Raw genomic sequence first — 21,731 nt, 5'->3', positions numbered from 1 at the left:
GGGTTCAGGATTATATTTCAAGACCAGGCAAAGCCACAACTGCAGGTTGTCTCATAGCAAAGCTGTCGCTTGCGCAAAAAATTGTGTAGGTCGACAGTAAAACGTGGAAGAAGGAGTGTTGAATAAAGATGGTTATGTTGATTTGAGCTCCTTTGTGTTTGTATTTATGGCTCTGAGAAACAAAGTACAATTCCCACACACACATACACATATATGGCAATGAAAGAGGTGAATGAAGAGCTATTTCATGTGTCTTCTGTCTCTGTTTTTATGCAAATATAGATATTTTATGCAAATGTAGATCAGACAGGAGTGTCTATCGTTTCCATGTTCCACATTTTATTGTTTGTCATGCATTGTTGCCTCGCACTGGTCTTGGTTGACTACAATACTGATGAGAATATTGGCACATCTGGAATATAGCTTTAGTACACTAAAGTTACTACATGAGCCAAAAAACCTCTCAAGTTACTCTTTGTATGAGTTTTTTGTTTTTCTTATGAAGAACTTGTGATGTATCTGGTTTTGTAATTTGCAGTTAACAAGTGTTGTAGAATATAACAGGCTTATGTCAACATTTGTGTTTTGAATGTGCTAATTTAAACATCTGCAGCAGTCTCCACTGACATACATTTCGAGTTTTAATATCACAATTATGGGGATTAATTGGCTCTGTGTTAACAATGATAATAGCGTCAGAGTAATTGCCATTGGTTACACCTCCACCTTGTGGTAGATCACACATATTGCATTAACAACAGCAAGTCATCGAGCTGTGGGCAATCTGCATTAACATGTGTAAGGAAAACTTACACATGTTAAAAATTCATCATTTGACCACATTAGCAAATATTGTAAAACTTTATTTTAAAAAAATGTACAAAATATTTGTTTACAGTAAATTAACACAGATTTCACATTTCACCAGACTGTACATTAAGATATAAGGCAAAAAAGAGCTTTTACAGGTGTGTCACAACAAACTACAACAACAGCAGCTCTTTGTAATAACCATCATTAATGAATAGTTAATTTATAGTTAATGAAACTGTAGTTTGTAGGGTTATTATGCCGTTAACAAACAGCAACAATTTTTTGTAAACCATTTACTAAGCAAATGCAGCTGATGTTCGTAAGACTTCACAATTGCTAAATAATGGTTTATTAAGCAGCTCATTTTGTTTAATTACCTATAAATTTACCATTTATTAATAGTGGTTATTAGGTGTAATAGTTTCATCTGTCTACTATTAGTAAACGTGGTATTTTCCTGCCTTTGAGTTGACTTTTTTTTATACAAAAGCTGAAAAATGTAATATCAGGCAGCTCATTGTTGTATGTTCACTTGTCAAACTAATAAAAATGTAATGAATTCAGCCACAAAGACACCAGCACATATTCCCAGTCACTGCTTTCTCTTGCTTCAGAGGCTCAGCACGGCTTTGAAGCAATTACTTGTAAAATTTCCCTGTGGATCCTGGCTTCCTGAGTGTTGATGTGGACGTCTCCCACCTGGCCGTTCTCATACCTGAGGAAGAGAAATAAGCAGAACATTGAATAAATCTGAAATGGAGTCCATGAATGTCTTATAACAGTGCGAGGCAGGTCGCTGCTGCTTCGTGTTGTACTCACACAAAGAGGAAACGTGTGCACACATGGTCTGATATCGGACAGACCCAAATGTTCCCATGTTTCTGAAGGTGCTTTGAAGTTATCACTGTCAAGACATACAGAGAGCTTTTAGAAAACTATGTCAAAAATCGAATATCAAATCAAGGCTCATAACACATACATATAATTCTCAGTTTTACCTTCACAGAGAGCAATGCAGTTTAGATTCCTTGTTTGCAGAAACCTGGCTTGCCCTGGCTCCTCCTAAGACAAGGAGAGAACACAGGATGAGATACAAAAAAAGGAAAGAAAGGAGATGTGAATCTTATCAAATTGTGAATGATTATCCACCTGTTTGATTTTGTTTATGTGGTTGTATTTCTTTATGAATTCTTTTTTGTTGGGTATGTGGTGTTGCCCTTTGCCCATCTCTGTACAAAGAGGATGCACAAGTTTAAAAAGCATGTTAGAATCATAAATTAATGGCAATCTTTGTATAATTAGGACATTTTGTTTGCAGAGTATTATGAACAGAATTATAGTTGCACTCGTACCAGAATATCCAAATGATATGCTCGAGACAGGACTCAGGTAAATGCCTTTCCCATATGCAGCTCCGTGAAGCTTAAATAAGAAACAGGACAAAAAACATGAGATTAACAATGAGATGAAAACTTAAAGATTCCCTCTGCAAATGTATTAAGGCATATTATATATTTTTTAAATAATTTAGAATGACACCCTGTCTTCCTTCCTTGTAATAAACCCCAGAATATGTAAATATTTTAATTACAGAAGTTTGTCTGTTGGACACAAGATGTCTCCAACGTCAATGTGAAGTCACGTCTCACTGTGTGAGAAATGGAGGATTCAGGTTTCCACATCACACTCATGTACGCTAATATTTGAAACCAGGATTAGCTTCCAAAATATTTGTGATGTCACAAATAAGGCTCTTAGGGTGCCCCTCTCATAAACAGATTTTCAGTGGGTACAGAGGTCATTTTCACTTTCAACAATGAATGTGAAAACAGCCTCTAGTGTCAAACTCTGCACATAAATCATTTTACACAATGGAGCTCAAACATTTCTTTAAGAAGAAGAGAAAAAACAAATTTCTGACTGGAGGGGGACTATATATGTCTGTTGCAATCTCTTAAAACAATGGCTGAACTTTCCATAATGCCTCGGCATGGTAAATATATTTCTAAAGCTGTTAGCGAGCCAGTCGTACAAGAATAGAAGAGAAAGTGCATCGAAATTTCCCGATACTAACATACTGTAGCTTGATAGCGGTGAGTCTTACAATAGCCATGTTCACTGTTTACGTTCATCATGATAATGCCAGGTGTTTGTTCTTATATAATAATGAGACATGAGGGAGTTGGACCCACTGAGCCAGTGGGATACTTTCAAAATGAATCTTTCTCTTGCTGGTTTCTACAATCCAAGCAACCCCAGCTCAAAGAGGTTAAATCAACAATGCTCAAAAAGCGCATAAACTTACGTTATTGTCATACTCTACCTGTAATTTTGTATAAGAGGCGTTAATTAGGCCATTTCTCAAAATCGAGTGCCAGTTTTCAATGTGGGAACCACTGAAAGAAGAGCAAACAGGGTTTGAGTATATGAAGCAGGAATCATGCTTTGTACAGTATTGATATGACGGTTTTCCACGAGTGGAACCGCTTTGATTTTACTTACTGAAAAGCAAAGGTGCTGCCATGAAGTTTCCTTGCAGCTTGAAAACGAGCCTCTTTGAACGGAGGGCTGCTGATCAACAGGAACTGATGCGGCGTGTGCATGAACTTAAGTTGCTGTTGTGCACCAAGGGATTAAAGCAATACATGAGAGTGAAACAACAGAATAAACATGTATGTTAAGTAGAAAAACACGCAATCTATCTGGGCAATTATCAACCACTACTGCTGTGAAACTTCAGCTACTGTATCAGACTCTAACTGTGAACTCCTCTATCGTACCCTGTTCAGTGGCAGCTTGACAATGTGCGATCTGTTGCTGGCTAAAATCCTGTTGTCAAACATACAAAACACACACCTGGGTATGAGTCTAATGCACAGGCAGATTTTATGACACATACATAAACACACACAAGTTTTTGAAATAGAATAAAAATAGGAGTGAAAAGGCCAGTTTAGATTGTGTCGCTCACCATTGTAGTAAAGGATGAGCGAGGGGGTCTATCTTGTCCATCTGCTTCTTTATTTCAGAATATGGACCCTGGAGATGATATATTACACTTTAATCCCTCTAACATTAACGCAGCTGTCGAGGAGACATTCACCAGCGTTCAGGTTGCGCTCAGATGAACATTTTAATGCTTTCATGTGTGAAGGATTCATTTTAAGATCACCTGTGCCATCCTCCTGATTAACAAGATACTGTCCAGAGCCTTCTGCAGCCTCTCATAGCTCTTTCTCTGCCACAACAACACAATGATGTGTTAATGATTACATAATCACACGATTAACATAACAATTAGCCCACTGAAAATCACGTAGACCAGATCAGTTCGTCTGATACCTTAGGACTGAAGGCCAGAGTCTTGGGGTTGTACGGGTCAACCACAGAGGGGTACGGCTCAAATATGATGTTCTTGCGAGAAGACTGCAGGGCAGCTCTGCACATGGCCACCTGCAGGTCAACCACCTGTAAGGGAGACGGTATTTCAACACAGTAATCTTGTATTATGATCATCCAGATAAAAGTGTGTATGTGTGTGTTACCAACCTCTGCACCGGTGGCAACCTCCTCTGTAGCTCCTGTCATGACCCCCAACGTATAAAAGGAAAACACACATAGCTCTCTGGTGCAAACTGCTGGCTGCAGACAAACAAAAAACAGAACAGGGACAACATGTTAGCGGTCACCTTGTTTCAGGTAGTTTAGCCACTGAAGCATTTGCTCATTTCTGTGCAGCAGCGTACCTTTAACATTGGGCCGTTTTGAAACACATGCCGCTCATCACAGGCGACACAATATTCATTTAGCGTGGGGATTCTCTGCTCAGCATACCTCATTACCTGTGAACACAGTGAAAAACACACATGTCGTTTGCGCGTCGTGATCAAATCGTTTTTGTTGTTCCCAAAATTCAAAAGTTTTTGAGATTTCTGAATTGACTGCATCGAACAGTTTACAGACTGATCTTAAATATTATACCACTAACTCATTTTAAAGCTATGGGGAAATCCATTGAACCCAGGTTGTCTAAGTGCAAATGTTTTATCCCAATATTTGAGAGTGTTTTTCTGTAATTTACTGTTGTTACACTGTGAAAAAAATTGTGTCTGTCTTTTCATATCATCTGTAAACCATTTTACAACTGAGTCAATCATCTCCTGAGGAAGACGATGTGTGATTTGATAGAAAGCTCCAAAACAGGCAGAGGTGTGGACATTTGGTATTCCACCTTAAATGCATGGTGGCATATGTAGAAATGTTTGAATGAATTGTTCCCACTCAATTTAGATTGCGGTGCATCTGTGTAAATCACCATTTTAACAATAAAGGACCGCCACAAGTACAACCACTGTGCCACTGTATAGTACAAGGCTAAATCAGCTGCTGCTGCATATTGTGTGTGAGGAGCAGGTGGTCACCACAAGTTGTCAGTTGTCAGCAAACTGGATAATGAGACTGGGTGCAGTTACTCTGACAAAGACTTTCTGACTTGTGTTTTACCTGTACTAAGAAGCCATGCTGCAGAGATGGGGTGCTCCTACAGTGCCCGATGGCCTGGGACGAGAAAAGCAGCTCTATCAGCTGTTTGGTACTAAGCTGCGCTGATGACTTGACTGCTGACACCACCACCCTCTGTGGATGAAGAGGCACAAACACTTAGGTAATAGTGCAGACAAAAACCTGGGAAGATTGTCAAAATACTCAGGTGGATGTCTCGCCCAGTCCCAAGAATTACATCTTTGCATTTCTCTTTTCTGCAAACCACAAATATGTTCAAATGTGTTCATTTCATACGTTTCATATCAACATTTCTGCAATATGTGTAATTTCACGTTCATACTACATGTATACGAGCTAACTGTGATGTCGGAAGGTGGGGTGGTGGTGGCATGAAAGCTGAACGAGAGACCTCTGCTCAAGGCAGCTGCTTAAAGTTTGAAATTACGAAACCACTGGATTGTTTTAAGGATACCTCAGGACAATTTGCAGCTGTGTTGGTGCCAACAACTATTCCTTTAAATAGACGTTGGTACAAATGAAATTTAAACCCCCCAAAATTTACACTTTCAGCATATGCATGGTTTGCAAAAATGTGCATTGCCAACATTTACTCTGGCGACTGGGTTGGGATGACACAAACTGTATTTTGACTTTAATTAACTAAAGAGTCCTCACCTTTCCACTGGGTGTGTACGTGAACAGCTCTCCAGTGGGATTCTTGATGGTGTAGGAGGTTGTGTGATTAGTGAAGTGGTTCAGTTTTATCGCCGGTAAAATGATGCTGTCCTTCACAGAAGGTTCCTGGAGGTCGTGGGACCTGCTCACCAAGAGTGATGAAGCAGTCAATAAAGGCTTCAAGATTGATTCTGTGATAAAACTGCTGAATTGTCACATACTTTGATGGTGGGAGCCAGATGTTAAGTCTCGCACGAACTTTCTTCATGGTTCCACTAGACCTGAACCAGCTTTGTCTCCTCCTCTGTCGGACTGTGACGTTCTCATTGGTCAGATGTTCCCACTCCCGGGATAAGAAGACAGTGAGAATACTGGCAGACAGAAATGAAGAGTTTGCCATTCATATCCAAGTGACATCTGTTACAATGTGCAACATGCGCTGAGAAAGTGCTATAAAAACTATACAAAGGCTCACTTTTGTAGTTGTTTCCCGAAGCTGAAGTTATCTTTGTTGGATGGTTGAAAGACTTCAACTGTGGGTGCTGCGGCGAGAAACATCACCTCATCATGTGTCACATTGACTTACAGTAATTTGACATTCACAGTGAATTTTGCTTGCAGCAGTGTTGCTGTTGCTCACCAGGTCCGTCCAGATAAAGAGACAGAGAGAAGTGCAGGCGGATCACGATGGGCTCTGATGGATTAATCCTCCAGGCCTTGGCCACTTCCTCCTGTAGACACCAAAGAGTGTAATCATCTTAAACAGATCAACATACCAGCAACAGCAAACGTGTCACTATGCTGCTCTTGATTTGAGTGTCTGCATGTATAACTTACCTCCAAAATGTTGGCATTTATTTTCAAGTCAACATCCACATCATCAATTGACCCAAACTCCCTAACACGGGGAAATGAAAGAGAGATTTGTTGTAAAAGCAGCAGAGGTCATTTCCTTTAAGGCCAGAATATGAATAATAAAAGATGTTCTGACCTGATAGAAACTGCAGCATCTGAATACAAAGTCCTGACTGCCTCGATGTCAGTGTACAGCTGGGGGTGGTGATACAGGTCAGTGGCACAGCTCTCCTGTGGAGACAAACACTAACACACTTACCTTATGGTCCAAACAGCTCAGCACCACAGGGTGCCGAGGGATTAAACCACTCACAGTTTCTACAACAATGGCTGACAAGAAGAGGCGTCTTATGATAAACAATGGGGGCAATTTTGTATTTAGCATTTCTAAATAGTATATAGAAAATAGAATAATGGTTTATAACTAACTATAGTACAATATTCTGTAGCTATACTGAGATATAAGGACATTTTTAAAGTGTTTATTAATTATGAATCAACTGCATTTGCATAACTCCTCCTGAGAAGCACACTGACTAATTAAATGACATATTTTATGTAATAATGGCCAACTGTTTATTATGATTATATTCATGAAATGCTTTAGCTGACGAAGGTCACAATATGCTGCTCAAAGTTCCCAAAGAAATCTAGTAAGTGGACCCAGAGTTAATTTTTCCTTGACAAACAACTATTTATCTGTGCACGTGTTTTAATCGCTAAAGGAATTGTTTGTGTTTGTGATTCATATCTGATAGATATGTTGCAGTCTGTAGTTAAACTTCTTTTTGGATGGATGCTTCACAGGAGGAATTATAATTGTATTTTTAAAATGTTCTTACATTGGTTAACAGCTACTTTATACGGTTACAAACTATTTATGAAGCGTTTCTGTTGACTCCAAACTTTACGCCATGGCCTTTTCAACATCCAGTATAACATGATAACGTTTTATGACAACTTAGTATCCTTTGCAAACGCTTCCCATACGTAGTTGACTTTACTGAAATGTGTAATGATAATTTGGAATGAAACAGTAAATAATGCTTACATGGATTCCATACATGATCTCCTCTGTATCACTGTCCTCATCAGTTTGGCTCCCTGCCCAGTGCTCACACTCCGTCTCCTGTCGGGTTAAAGAGAAGAGCTGTGAATCAGAAAGATTCCTCTTATTTACTGTGCCAATGTATTCCTTCTGTCCATCCAAATAACGTCAGCTGACCACTCTGCTCTGATCTCAACATCTTTTCAAAAGATATATTACAACATTTACTGTAGACGATGAACATGCATGCATCTAATGTCCTTCCTGTGTTATATCTGGTGGTTGCAAAACAAAACAGGACCAACGATTACTATTACTGTCAATTAATGTGCCAGTTGTGTTCTTGTTGAATCAACTAACTATTCGGTCTATAAAATGTGAAAGTGGACCCAACTTACTAACTTAAAATCAGATCCAGACTGTGTGTTATTGAGAGTAAAACATGAATGGAAGAGGGATAGCTGCAGCTTACAGACTCACCATATGTTCAGTTTTTTTTTCGCACTTCTTCAGCAACGATCAACAGTCGGCTCCTTCCGCTGTGGCTGACACAATTAAACACGTGCTGGAAAGAATGTGTGACCTAATCAGTTCAGCTGCCTCAACAGTATGCATCTATGAACATATTACTCTCAGCATCTTCTTCACAACTATGCTTTCATCCTCAAGAACATTTGCCTACCATTATGTTAATACTGTCCAGGATATTATTGAAAAAATGTCTGGTAACACCAAACAGTCCTTACCTTTCCTTCATGAGTTTCCACATATCCCCGCTTGACAAACAATGCAATGGTATAAAAAAGACAACAACAAAAATGAGAGTCTCATGTCCATGATCCTACAACAACAAAATCAGTGAATATTCCTGTGTTTGTTTGGCTGGCGCTTGTGTGCTTGGCCGTCCTCCTCTCTGGTTTGAACAGCAGGAAGTCACACATGTTCAGTCCTGGACTTCAGTGTCACATGATTGGCTGCAGATACTGACTGCTCAGATCAGCTGAACCTGGTCCAGAAGGAGGAGAGAGGCTGAGGATGAGACCTGTGGCTCGAGAGCTTTTTCATGCACACTTACAGCTTCCAGTCTTACATCTTCTCCACAGTATGGTTTATTCCTCGGTGACAGAGCAGAAAAACAAACCCATGTATCACAATATCCTCCAGACTCTGGAAAAGTCAGCTCCATGAATCAGTTTTAAGACTGTGATGATAACAAAGTTCCCTGGTGGCAGAGCTGAAGGATGGTGATACGGGTGATGTTTGGCATTTATTAGTCTTCCTGTCTGCCTGCTGTGCTGCAGGCTGACCTTAATCGGCAGTTACCCTTGTTAGCCGTCGCCTGCTGCTCCACAGTCTGGCCAGATTAGACACTTCTAGGACTGCATACATCTGTGCAAGTCTTCTCTCAACAAGTGCTTTTCTCAGAGTAATCCACTTAGACATGTGGGGGTGTTTGTGGATGTGTTTATTTATAGTGGGTGGGCACAGTATCATGAACCCCCTCTCCTGTACGCTGCCATTTTCAAGGCTGTGCATGAAAAACAAAAAACAATATGGAGCAATTTCTGCAGCGAGGTTGTCAACATGTCTCAAACACAGTGAGCAACATTATGAGCTTCTCAACGCCGGTGTTAGTTTCAGAGATATTAATTTATATCGTGCAGTCTTTGTGTTGTCATGTCCGCCTCCTTGTCATTTTGCACACCCACTGTTATATCATCTGTCAGAGCCACAAGATAAATGAACAACAGGTTCCTAGTCAGTGGACAGGGATCAGATTTACACAGCGACTCGCTTTACACAAATATCTCCTGCATCTGTTGTTGGTGACAAACTGTCAAAATCGTGACTTGTCAGGAGATTAACTGAAATAAGTAAAAGCTGGTAAATCCTTTATTTGAACATGCAACTTAATTGAGATCAAAATCTCTCTTTTTTAATATTTCTCAGAGACACAGGCTGGAAATTAGCACACAGAGAGTATAGGCAACAAATGCAAACTGACAATTTAACCAGGGACATTGCAGTCGTATGGTTATATGTGGACAAACAGCACAATTAAAACATCATCCATATAAGCTTCACATTACAGCAAAGAAAAGGATTACAAGTGTGTAGAAGGGACCAAAAGCCTAAAGCTGTTTTGAACATGTGATGAAGCTTACGTTGAAAAAAGTCTTGTGACTGAGGTTGTAATTGATCACTGTGGGAGCGGAGGAGGTGAGGCAATGCACAGGTGTCGGTTGTATGATATACAATATACAACTTAATATGTATGGCACATTTCACCACACTTCAGTGGGTTTGCAGGTCAACACTCTCAGACAGAAGGTCAAGACAGTTCAACTGGTTGTCCACAAGAGAGAGCTGTTGTTGAGAGAGAGACACACACAGAGAGAGAGAGAGAGAGAGAGAGAGAGAGAGAGAAAGAGAGAGAGAGAGAAAGAGAGAGACAGGGTGTCTGAATGAGTGATGGAGTCTTAGTACATTTACTCAACTACTGTACATAATCCAAATTTGTGGTACTTCCATTTTCTTTTTCTTTATACTTGTACTTCCACTCCCCGACATTTCACAGGTAAATGCTGTACTTTTTACTAGTCACTAGATACTTTGCTGATTACATGCTGTTGCACATTTTTTAATTAACACATTTTTTATCAGCAATCAGATAAAAAGGAAAAAAGAAAACTGAGACCAATAAAGTTTATAAATCTGTCGGATCAGTGGTTTGTTGACCCACAGTATACAGTACACATGTGAATAAATGTAAGAACAATCTAAAAAAAAATAAAGCAGATTTAGTTTGAATGCTACTGAAAGAATAAAAATCCTATTTGAATTAGTATTAGTGGGTTTAGGATGTAACAAGTGTGTGTAATAACGATACAGGGAAATTAACTTAACATACAATCCTAGATAAGTATTATAAAGTAATTTTGTAAAAAATCAAAATAAAAGATAATATAAAACCTGTGTTATTACTTACATTTTGCACTATGTTTTAGAAAACGTACAGTAGGAACAGACAACTCATATACTTTGATGCAGAGCACAGATGATTCCATGAATGTGTTTAAACTGAGGTGAACTGAGAGCAATCCATTGGATGTCACTGTAAAGGAATAATTTATGAGTCTTTAAACTGGAAGTCAGTACCGTGGCTCCACTGGCTTCTATCCATTTGTCCTTAAAAGGACAGGAGGTGGGTGAAAGTCAGTTTGGAGTCAGATTTCTTGCTGGGTCACATCAACCACACACCAAGGAACATTTAGGGCTCATAAATCACACAAAGGTGCAGATGAAATACTTCATAAATTCTGTTTTCTTGTTACCTAGCTATAAGGCATGAACATCTACAGACATGATCTTAATTCTCATAATTTTTTTCAGTTGTTTTAGAGCATTTTTTAAGCTCACTACAAATGTCTAGTCCAGTTAAGGATGATTTTAAGTCTGCCGTAAAGCATTTGTGAGTTCAGGTTAATTAGCTGCCAAGTCTGCCTCCCCCCCTCTGGAATTTCTACATCGTTTCACATGTTTTGAAGAAATATTTGTTCCTTTTAACAATTATTGGAATAATATGGCTGACAAAAATTGGGGTTCCCCTGTCAGTAGATAGAAAATTATTTTATGCTGAGGAGCATGCAGCTTATATTAAATAACACTAAGGAGAGTGCACATACATGTTGAACATGACACTGGGTAGATCTAGTTTATGGTACAGTACAGTATGTTCCTCATGTAACATGTGCCCAACATGGTGCATCTATATATAAACATATGTACATATTACCATTGCATACTTTGAGTGACATCCTGATATTTGTTTGAGTTTCACGCCTATTTTTGGTAAAACGGAGCCATGTGTTGCCATACTGTACATGAATGACTTATAGCATTCATCTGTGCATCTGTCCAACAAGTTAGCAGGTTCGCATACCTGCGAGCACTGTTGCCTTAGACATGAATGCACGTACAGTACATTTCACATATTCTTTAAACTGTACAAAAACAGATTTTAGTTATTTAAAAAAAAAAATCCTCTCGCAAATGTATTTATTTCTATGTTTCAGTTTTCAATGTTTCTTGATTGACTTTTTGTTCACTGTTAAGCACCAAATACCAGAGCAAGCTCAGAGTATGTGAAACCTACTTTGCATTGAATCTGATTCTGAATCTTCAGTTGTCATATCCTTCAGTGCATGTCATTTTTAGCCTGGCTGCACATTTGTTCAAAGTCCAGTAATGTAATGTATATCAAGCTCTAAGTGAATGCATTTGGATGATCATATCACGCTGCAGGAATGTAGCCACAGCTCCACCCCTGCTGAACACATGAAACAAGATAAACAATGATGCGGCCCTGCCCGTCCGACAGTGTGGTATGAAGTCTATCATGCAAAGAAGTGAAGTCAGTAAAAGAGATGATTTGACAGCTTCAGAGTGAGTGATCGTAGTGCAACCATAAAAGGAGGGGCAACTGTCAGAACAGATAACAAGCATCTTAAACTGGGCCAAGTGTTTGTCCCCTGACCTGGGGAGCACACTGGTTGCTACTGGTTTTTTCGATTGTACAGTAAATTGTTGAAGCACAAGAATTTCTTTTGGGATGAGTAACATTCTATCTTATCTTATCCAATGTTGAATATAAAATCTGTAATGACAAAGAAAAAAAAAAGATGCACGTAAGTCCTGACATAGTTTCGATCAGGTGTGCACCTGAAGCGATGTGGCATCTGGACGAATGAACAACATTTCTGAATAGGTCTTGCATGATGTTCATTATAATGTATCCTGGAAATGAAGCAAAGGGACACAATGAAAAGCAAGTGTGATTTTTGTATTTCCATACTCACCATATGTCCTCAGAGGAACAAGAAAAGTTTTTTCCAAAACACTTATCTACACAGCTTTGACAGATTTTAAAGTTTGTGTTTAAAGTGCAAATGAGGGCAGATTATGATTTTGCCTGTTAAAGCTCCTTACCACATATTTTCAGTGCCATTCTCAGAAAGAAGAGATTTATTAAGGAACAAGCACCCACAACTATAAAACATCTAATATTGCATGAGCAAGTAATGTGACTTTTACCCATCAGCTTAATTCTTGAGGCAAATAATATAAATACAATAAAATAAGTCATAATAAGAATGGTAATAGTCATTAAGGAACAGAGCTACAGCGACCGCTGCAGCAGAAAAGGATATTTAAAGAAAGAAGCGTAATTTACAGCCAGAAGGTTTCCCCCTGCTCTGCACTGACCGAGGATTATTTCAACCACCCGCGGAGCATTTTGTGATCAGCCGGACAACAGTCCCACCTGCGCTGTATCCTCCCTCAATACTGTCAAACTGTTGTGCTTATGGCACGCAACGTGATATTTACGTGTGGAAACCTTCTTCCATGTGAAAATCATACGTTCAGCTCGTCGTCCAAACTGTAAATCTCGCCTTAACTGCCGCGACCTATATCCTGTCTCACTGCTTCCTGGAATGTAGTTCCGGTTGGTGAGGGGGATAAAAACTGTGGCCTGCAGCCTGACCAGTGGCGCCCTCGTCCTTGCAAAGTTTACCCAGTAGGTGAGTAACTGCGAGAAAAATTCCAAGTGTGTGACAGAGAGGAGAGGACATTCTGTACTGGTTCTGATAATGTTTCAGTTATTAAGTATGTAAAAAGTATTTTCAATCACCGGACAAACTTCTTAATTTTGAAAATCTTTGCAGACTTTCACTTTTTAATGTAATATTCACAGTTTTGTTACAGAAATTGTGCATTGATCTCATTCATAGAGGCTAACGTCTATTTCACATTCTCAGTTGTACTGTATTTAAGGATATCACTTTGATCTGGACTATCGGGAGAGTGCACTATTTGTATTTTGTGTGCTTGTTTTGCACTTACAGTTGCTTTATGTGCACACTTTACTAAGGTGCAGTAAAGTCACATATAGTTCTCTCACTTTGACTTATTTGTTAATTGTGTATATTTCATTTATTAACCTGTGTTCTTACTCTCACCTGTGCTGCTCCCTCCTTGGAATAAGATTTTAATCTGAATATTGACAGTATTCAATATAATATTAAGTAATGATTGATTTTTAGAAATTACCTGTAACTAATTACTTTGTAGAAAGATACAGCCCTTTTGTCACGTAGTCATGTTTTTTTGTCTCATTGTTTTGGACTTTTTCTTCTAATACATTTCTACAGTCCATAAATACTCTCAGCTGACCATGTTATTTTTGGTAAAGGCTGTGGGCAACACACACACACACACACACACACACACACACACACACCATGTTTCCATGCACTGGCTGACAACACACATCCGTTATGCGGGCTGCATACCTCTGTTGCTGCACTCCGGGCAGCAATAATATTGTTGTTTCATCTATTTATCGTGGAGTACTGGAGTTACTCTTTGTGTGTGTGAGGTACCTTCAGCGAGGAGAGGAGTGACAGGCTCCTCTTATTTGCACATAAACTCCCGCTGGAATGTGGGAGAGTGCAGTCAGGCAGGCACATACTGTCGTTGTTGCTTTATGCAACGGCTGTTCGGTCAGCTAGCACAGTCACTCTCCACTGGTGGAGGTCACACCTTACTATAAGTGTGCACTCTTCCATTGATATAATCTTTCTGTGGTTTCTGATTCATTTTTCATACTCTGACTACTTATGTGGTCCTGTTTATGTGATAACTTGTTACTGTAATGCAGCTTTCTATGACAAGTTCTGTCTTTGTGTCACTGTTTAGACCGCGACTCTAAATACTATGTGGATAAAGACTTCTGTCTGTGGCCCATGCAAGAAAGAATCTCCCAAATTATCTATAATTATAATGGAGTTGTCAGTTACTAATGATCATTGCACTCTTTACCTTCTGGTCTCCACAGGATTTTTCCTGCAGACCCGGATCCAGTCATGTCGAAGTCAAAGGATATGGGCTCTTCCATCATCCACACCCAGCAGATGCATGCTGCCATGGCCGATACTTTCATCGAGCACATGTGTCTGCTGGACATCGACTCTGAACCTGCCGTGTCTCGCAACACTGGCATCGTCTGCACAATTGGTCAGAATCATGAATAAAAACCCTGTTGAAACATTATTTATTGTTGAAATGTTATATATTTTACGTAATTGTCAAAAACATCCGTATGACCTCCTAAAGTTCACATTTAGCCTCGTGGTTTTCTGTAAAATCCCATCATCCACCTGTCTCAATGCAGGACCTGCCTCCAGATCTGTGGACATGGCCAAGGAAATGATCAAGTCTGGGATGAACGTTGCAAGAATGAACTTCTCCCATGGAACACATGAGGTGAGTCAGAAAACATTCAGCAATTATAACAAATCATTTTAATCCCCGCACCTTAGCATCTTTTAAATTTCTGCACTGTTGCATTCTACAATCCTAAACGGTGACATCAAGAGTCGAATGGGAAAAAAAAACCCTGTTGTGACCTTACGGGTTTAAGTTTGCGCAGAAGTGCAACATGTACCCAGACAGAGCAGCACAGCCGTATTTTCTTCACCCACTACAAATGACTCAGTATGGATTTACCCTTTACAGCTGTAGCCGTCAGTGTGACATTACTCTTGTGGCCCGGTAACTGTCTGTGGCTGTAATGTGATCTACGAGCTTGTACTCGCCCCCCTTCAGTGGCGGGTCTGAGTTGTAGCTTGTGATCTGGTGGGCGAACTGAATTACAGCCAACTCTTTGGCCCACCTAATACTCGTGACCCCTCGCCTTTAAAAGTCATGCCTCTTTACCTTTTTCACTGTCACCTGAGCGGACGAGCAGTCGAGTCATCAGCAGCAGTAGCATGACCACCCGCAGTTGATATTTGGATGTTTAAAGGTTAACCGCAGGGGTTTTTTTTCTTCAATGTAACTCAACTCTCAGAGTGGCTCCTGAGGTATCAGCTCAGTATTTTTAGGCAGTCAGCAATAAAACATGATGAAATTGATTATCATATATCCAGAGAACAAAGTGGAGATCCGATTTTGTTGTGTGACGGGCAAAATAGACTTGACTTTTGTGTCATTGCCATGTCAGTTGCCAGTCCAGCTATAAATAGGAGTTCTCTGAGAGTCAGCCTGGCAGCAACAGTGCGAGTTGAAGGCATGTAGTGAGACCAGCGTTCATTATCCACCGAGGACAGAAGACAGTGTGCAGATTAGACTTTGAACCTGCAATTCTGAGCCAGACAGAAGACAGATTTGTTTTTTATTTAAGTTGTCAAACACCCTATTGTTCAAATATTTTGGAAACTGTTCTTATAAGACCTGACAGGGTGTGAACGAGCTGAACAATGTCACATGCTAAAAATGTGTTGCAGCTGTTAGAAAAGATTTACTGCAAATAATTATGTAACCAGTGCCGTGCACCCAAGTTTGTCCTCCTTATGTTGTTCTTCATTCATTTCACGTTTTCAGAATTTGATACATTTAAAGACAACCCTTTCCCCGCCAAAATAAAACAAGGTATTTTGACGTAGCAACGTCTGTGCTGTACTCTGTACATTTTAACACAAATATCACAAATACTTTCTGCTCCTTACATTTTCAAAACAGGCTCATTACATTAGTTTCAATGCCTGTGAAGGGGATTATCAATTGTTTTTATTTCGCGTCATTACACGTATCAAGCACAGCAGACGTAAAAAGACGTGAAGAACTACTTTAATTCACTGATGGGAATTCTCTCAATTTTTAAGCTATGGTAGAATTATTTTGTTTTTCAACGTGACAGTATTTGTTTAACACCCACACAGTACCATGCCGAGACCATCAAGAACGTCCGTGACGCAACTGAGAGCTTTGTGCCAGGATCTTTGGAGTACAGACCCGTGGCCATCGCTCTGGACACCAAAGGACCAGAAATCAGGACCGGACTCATCAAGGGCGTGAGTCATCAAGGCTCAATTTATTGCACAAATAATTGCGAGGAGGTTTTAAGCAGAGAATGAACAAGCTCTGTCTCCCTGGTGTTGTTTAGAGTGGCACTGCTGAGGTCGAGCTCAAGAAGGGTGAAACCATCAAGCTCACACTCGACGACCAGTACATGGAGAAGTGTGATGAGAAAGTTCTGTGGCTCGACTACAAGAACATCACCAAGGTCGTGCAGACTGGAAGCCACATCTACATTGATGATGGTCTGATTTCCCTCAAGGTTAAAGAAGTTGGTAAGTGCACAGAAAACAATCACCTGCGAGGCTCATCCTTAATGAAAATTTTCTTTATCTTTCTTGTGGAAATAAATGTTGTTCTCTGTGTGTGTGTGTGTCTGAAGGCAATGACTTCTTGATGTGTAACATTGAGAACGGCGGTACGCTGGGCAGCAAGAAGGGTGTGAACCTTCCCGGAGCTGCTGTCGACCTACCCGCTCTCTCTGATAAGGACCTGAAGGACCTGCAGTTCGGCGTGGAGCAGGGTGTTGACATGGTCTTCGCCTCCTTCATCCGTAAGGCTGCTGACGTTCAGGCCGTCAGGAAGGCGCTTGGCGAGAAGGGCAAGGACATCAAGATCATCAGCAAGCTCGAGAACCACGAGGGTGTGCGCAGGTGAGTGGACGATGTCAGTGAACCTGAGCAGATCCAAATCTTTGGAGAATTTCTGAAACTGATTTTCTTCCTTTTGCCTCATAGATTCGATGAGATCCTGGAGGCTAGTGACGGCATCATGGTTGCCCGCGGAGACTTGGGCATTGAAATCCCAACAGAGAAGGTCTTCCTCGCCCAGAAGATGATGACCGGCAGGTGCAACAGGATCGGAAAGCCCATCATCTGCGCCACACAGGTCTGTGACCCCAGTAGGGCGACTGTTTTGTGAAAAAAACATAACAAAAAAAAAAGTTTGTCTGAGAGTTATGTTGTTGTCTCTCCTCAGATGCTGGAGAGCATGACCAAGAAACCCCGCCCTACTCGCGCTGAGGCCAGTGATGTTGCCAACGCCGTGCTGGATGGCAACGACTGCATCATGCTGAGCGGTGAGACCGCCAAGGGAGACTACCCCCTGGAGGCTGTGCGCACACAGCACATGGTAAGAGCCCCTCTGACTGATCCTACTGATTAAGCATCATATTGTGTTCAGTGTGAGTGCGCATCTTTCACAACAGTATGACAACAGTATGACAAGTTTTCCCATTTTTTTAATGACCAAAGTAACCAAATTCACTTGATCTAACGTGGCATTGATGCTCCGTTATTATCTGTTCGGGCTTGATATTCATAGCTTCACTGTTCCGTTAGTTGTCCTTCTGAAAAGGAATTATCTTCTTGTAATCGTCATGTTAGTCTAACTTTGTCATGCGTTGACCATGAAAAACCCACAATAATCCATGTTTTAGCTTGTAATACAAGAACCGTGCATTTTGGTGTCATGTAATCTTCTGATCAATCACGTAATCGGAGCCCAACCGATATATCAGTCGGACGATATTACTGCCTGTCAATGTCTTATCGCAGATAAATCGGCATCAGCGTGTATGTTTACCGACATGTCATGACATGACTTTGTAACATCACACTATATCACCATTTGAGGGATCATTGTAAAAAAAATTGTGTATATCCGTCAATATATTGATTATCTGAAGTTTTTATTCCCTAATGTCGGCATCAGCCCCAAAAAAATCGAGTATCAGGATCATGAATAATAACCATCAAAATGACTGAAATAAACTTGAAGATGATGTTTGCTTTGTGGCGTAGGATATATTTTGTGCTTTTAAATCATGTGTGGTATCAGCTTGAGTTTTACTAACAGCTTGTTTGGCATTTGTTCGACTTGCTTCGTGTATCCCTGCCTCCTCCACCCCTCCCTCCGTCCATCTGCTACCAAACATCTCTTCTTGTCTTCTTGCATTGTGCTTTAACTGTGTGATCATATTACTCAAATAGCATGTGTCTGAGGATCTGCCGTGCACAGCAACAGTCCCTGGACATCATGGCCACCGCTGTTGTTTAGCTTCATGTCTCAGTGCACTTTCAGGTATGAAGCCCTCTGCACTGACGTCAACTGCCCCCCTTTTGTTTTGTCCTTTGAAAATACAAACTAACTCCTGCAGTTAAAAGTGGCCGCGTGACTGCAGCCTGACACGACTCTCATCCGTCTGGTTTCGCTGTCGCACTTTCAGATCGCCCGTGAGGCCGAGGCAGCCATGTTCCACAGGCAGATGTTCGAGGAGCTCCGCCGCACCACTCATCTGACCCGTGACCCCACAGAGTCTATCGCCATCGGTGCCGTTGAGGCTTCCTTCAAGTGCTGCGCCAGCGCCATCATCGTGCTCACCAAGACTGGCAGGTGAGACCTAAAGTCCTTCCTGTCGGACTCCTCTGCACTGCTCTTAGTCATAATGTCCTCCACGGCGCCCACTGTGAGTGAAGAAACTGGTGTATTATAATATCTCTCTCTCCCTCCGCCTCCACTCTCTCCAGTACATAAGCCCTCGGCTCATATGAAGTGTGCCAACTTTCACGGCACACAATCTGTGCTCCACTTGTGACCTTTGGAGATCTGAACCCTGACATTCTATGAGTTAATTTTAACTCCCTGTTCATTCCTCTCAACACATGATACAGAGGACGTTCTACTGTCAGCTGGATGGATTTCCTAAAGATAATGGCATAATTAAAGCAGCTGTGTGAACAGTATGTCACGACTCTGCTGTTCCCCTCAACTCTGTGGAATGATCTTTTTTCGTTTCACACTAACGGCTCCCGTGCAGTCGCGAAGAAACACTCTTCAAACCCACTGAACACTACCTGCTCAGCACCAAACAGACATGCAGCAAACGAGCTGGTGATCGTAGCATAGCATTTAGCAGCTAAAGAACCCTCAGGAGATGGTAGAGACCAAAAATGGAGCTATAAGAGAGTGAATTTTCGACTAAAGTTGCTCTCTGTTTCGTGACGAGTTCACCACATAAACATGAAAGATGAAGAAGTTGTGAATTACAGTTTGTTTGTTTTTTTCCAGAGAATCACTCATGACAGGTCTAGGTGTGGGCTCAATTTTCTCTAAATGGGGTCGAAAATTGAAGTATTTTACATTATGCATCTTTCTAATAATTTGTACCTGTTACCTGCAGGTCTGCTCACATGCTGTCAAGGTACAGGCCCCGTGCCCCCATCATTGCCGTGACCCGCTGTGGCCAGACCGCCCGCCAGGCCCACCTGTACCGCGGAGTCTACCCCGTGCTGTACACCAAGGCTGCCAACGACGTCTGGGCTGAGGACGTTGACCTGCGTGTGAACTTTGCCCTGGAATACGGTGCGTGTTCATGTGATTTCTTTAACTTGTTCTCAAATAGGTTAAAAGTGAAATTAGTGTTGCCTGAGGTCACAGGGCTGTATTCAACTTAATCCTTTATTTTCCACCAACACATCTCTTGTTTCTCTCCATAGGCAAACACCGCAAATTCTTCAAGTCCGGTGACGTGGCCATGGTTGTTACCGGCTGGCGCCCCGGTGCCGGTTACACCAACACTATGAGAGTTGTGCTGGTGCCTTGAACATCATCAAAGGACATTAGTAACCTACCCCCCTCCCCTCTCCTGTAACCCTCCTCCCCCCTGTGTCGGACTTCTCTTTTCCGAAAGCAACTCAAAAACCAGGCCGCTCCCTCAAAGGACTTTCGATGGTGTCATTCACAGACAGTAACACTTTTCATCCATATCTGTTATTTATTGTCTAAATCCTGCTGCCAGAGACTGAACTCAAAACCTTTTAGTGGAAACTCTCCTGTCATGTGTGTTTGGACTCGGTTTGCATGGTGAACAGAATGCAGGTACACATTATGTTGGTTCTTTAATTTTCCAGTGATAAACATGAGAATGTACTGTTATTTTCTTCTCCAGTTGGTAAAAAAATGTGACTGCAAAGTCATTTGGCATGACTGGTTTCCATTAAAAGGAATTCTGGGGTCAACTATGTTTGTCTTCCTTTTGTTGTCACACTAAACTGAGACAAGGGTCATATTTAAAATCATTATTTTCCATGCTAAGGAGACAAAAAATACTGTAGATGCAACAAAGCTCCAGGGCTGATTCAAACCAGAGACGAGGTGTTTAAAGTGGTAAAATACGGCAGACACCACACAATAAAAGATTTCAAACAATTTAAGCACATACTACAAAAGATGGAAAAATCATTAGAGTCAATCAGAAGACGTTACTAAAAGTGTTCCAGTGAGCCTCAGTAATTAAAACTGCCGATATGGCAAATGAGAAAATGAGAGCATATGCCAATGCCATGTGGTCAGAGTAGATAATTAAGTTATGGACATGTAATGTACTGTCAGTGGCGGAAAGAGCACTGAAAATCTGTATTCACGTACAATTAGAGTTACATCACTGAAATATGACTACATTTCAAGTAAAACAACTGTTAGTGAAATAAATCTTAAGAAAAAGAACAGAAGTGTTCCTCTCAGTGTATCAGTTACTTTTTAAACACGGATGTTAATCAATCAAGCATTATCAGTAGCAGATGTTCAACCAGAGGGGTTTATGTTGACTTCAAATCTTCAGTCGAAAATTACTCCCATCTCCTGCTCTGTTCCACTCAGAGGTGAAGGTCTCCTCTCAAAACCTGCGCCTGCCGCAGCGCTTTGTGTTTTTGTCTGTATGTCAGAGTTTGGCTACTGCAAATCAGGTTGTGGGTTTAAATGTTTGTCTGAATTTCTGCATGGGAATCAGCAGAAGCCAGTTTGAACTGCAGGTACTGAAGGAGGGCAAAGGATTTGTAGCCTCTCACGCTCGATTTCTTTCAGAATATTTGTAAGAAATTCTGCTTGTAAGAAGTGGTGGGGGCATGTCGTTGTGTCC

The 21,731-nt window shown here is 40.9% G+C and overlaps 2 protein-coding genes across 2 annotated transcripts; one reads left to right on the top strand and one right to left on the bottom strand.

Moving 5' to 3' along the window:
- Positions 1 to 1,162: 1,162 nt before the first annotated feature.
- Positions 1,163 to 8,864, bottom strand: LOC115586205 (protein mono-ADP-ribosyltransferase PARP6-like). Its single transcript, XM_030425033.1, has 23 exons — positions 8,641 to 8,864; positions 8,375 to 8,459; positions 7,898 to 7,996; positions 6,983 to 7,077; positions 6,829 to 6,889; positions 6,632 to 6,722; positions 6,467 to 6,533; positions 6,213 to 6,362; positions 5,992 to 6,133; positions 5,317 to 5,448; positions 4,560 to 4,655; positions 4,363 to 4,455; positions 4,156 to 4,281; positions 3,986 to 4,051; positions 3,785 to 3,852; positions 3,594 to 3,642; positions 3,316 to 3,428; positions 3,137 to 3,209; positions 2,166 to 2,235; positions 1,963 to 2,042; positions 1,812 to 1,875; positions 1,633 to 1,717; positions 1,163 to 1,528 (listed from the first exon to the last, which is right to left on the bottom strand). Exons 2-23 carry the CDS (start codon positions 8,375 to 8,377, stop codon positions 1,432 to 1,434), a joined length of 1,920 nt encoding a protein of 639 aa, XP_030280893.1. The 5' UTR covers positions 8,378 to 8,459; positions 8,641 to 8,864; the 3' UTR covers positions 1,163 to 1,431.
- Positions 8,865 to 13,345: 4,481 nt separating this feature from the next.
- On the top strand, positions 13,346 to 20,832 carry pkmb (pyruvate kinase M1/2b). Its single transcript, XM_030426742.1, has 11 exons — positions 13,346 to 13,476; positions 14,793 to 14,971; positions 15,129 to 15,220; positions 16,678 to 16,809; positions 16,902 to 17,088; positions 17,196 to 17,466; positions 17,551 to 17,701; positions 17,792 to 17,944; positions 19,041 to 19,207; positions 19,995 to 20,176; positions 20,311 to 20,832. Exons 2-11 carry the CDS (start codon positions 14,821 to 14,823, stop codon positions 20,415 to 20,417), a joined length of 1,593 nt encoding a protein of 530 aa, XP_030282602.1. The 5' UTR covers positions 13,346 to 13,476; positions 14,793 to 14,820; the 3' UTR covers positions 20,418 to 20,832.
- The last annotated feature ends 899 nt before the right edge of the window (positions 20,833 to 21,731 follow it).

The sequence above is a fragment of the Sparus aurata genome, chromosome 8 (genome assembly GCF_900880675.1).
Source record: "Sparus aurata chromosome 8, fSpaAur1.1, whole genome shotgun sequence".
Taxonomy (NCBI): Eukaryota; Metazoa; Chordata; class Actinopteri; order Spariformes; family Sparidae; genus Sparus; species Sparus aurata.
Note: the sequence above shows the minus strand (reverse complement) of the source record. Positions and strands in the feature narration are given on the sequence as shown.

Excerpts from the sequence above, each read along its gene's own strand:
- LOC115586205 (XM_030425033.1), bottom strand. Across the intron at positions 6,723-6,828 it reads TAAATGCCAACATTTTGGAG|GAGGAAGTGGCCAAGGCCTG; the intron begins GTAAGTTATACA and ends TGGTGTCTACAG. Across the intron at positions 4,456-4,559 it reads AAAACGGCCCAATGTTAAAG|CCAGCAGTTTGCACCAGAGA; the intron begins GTACGCTGCTGC and ends GTTTGTCTGCAG.
- pkmb (XM_030426742.1), top strand. The coding sequence starts at position 14,821 with ATGTCGAAGTCAAAGGATATGGGCTCTTCCATCATCCACACCCAGCAG. Across the intron at positions 14,972-15,128 it reads TGGCATCGTCTGCACAATTG|GACCTGCCTCCAGATCTGTG; the intron begins GTCAGAATCATG and ends GTCTCAATGCAG. Across the intron at positions 17,467-17,550 it reads AACCACGAGGGTGTGCGCAG|ATTCGATGAGATCCTGGAGG; the intron begins GTGAGTGGACGA and ends TTTGCCTCATAG.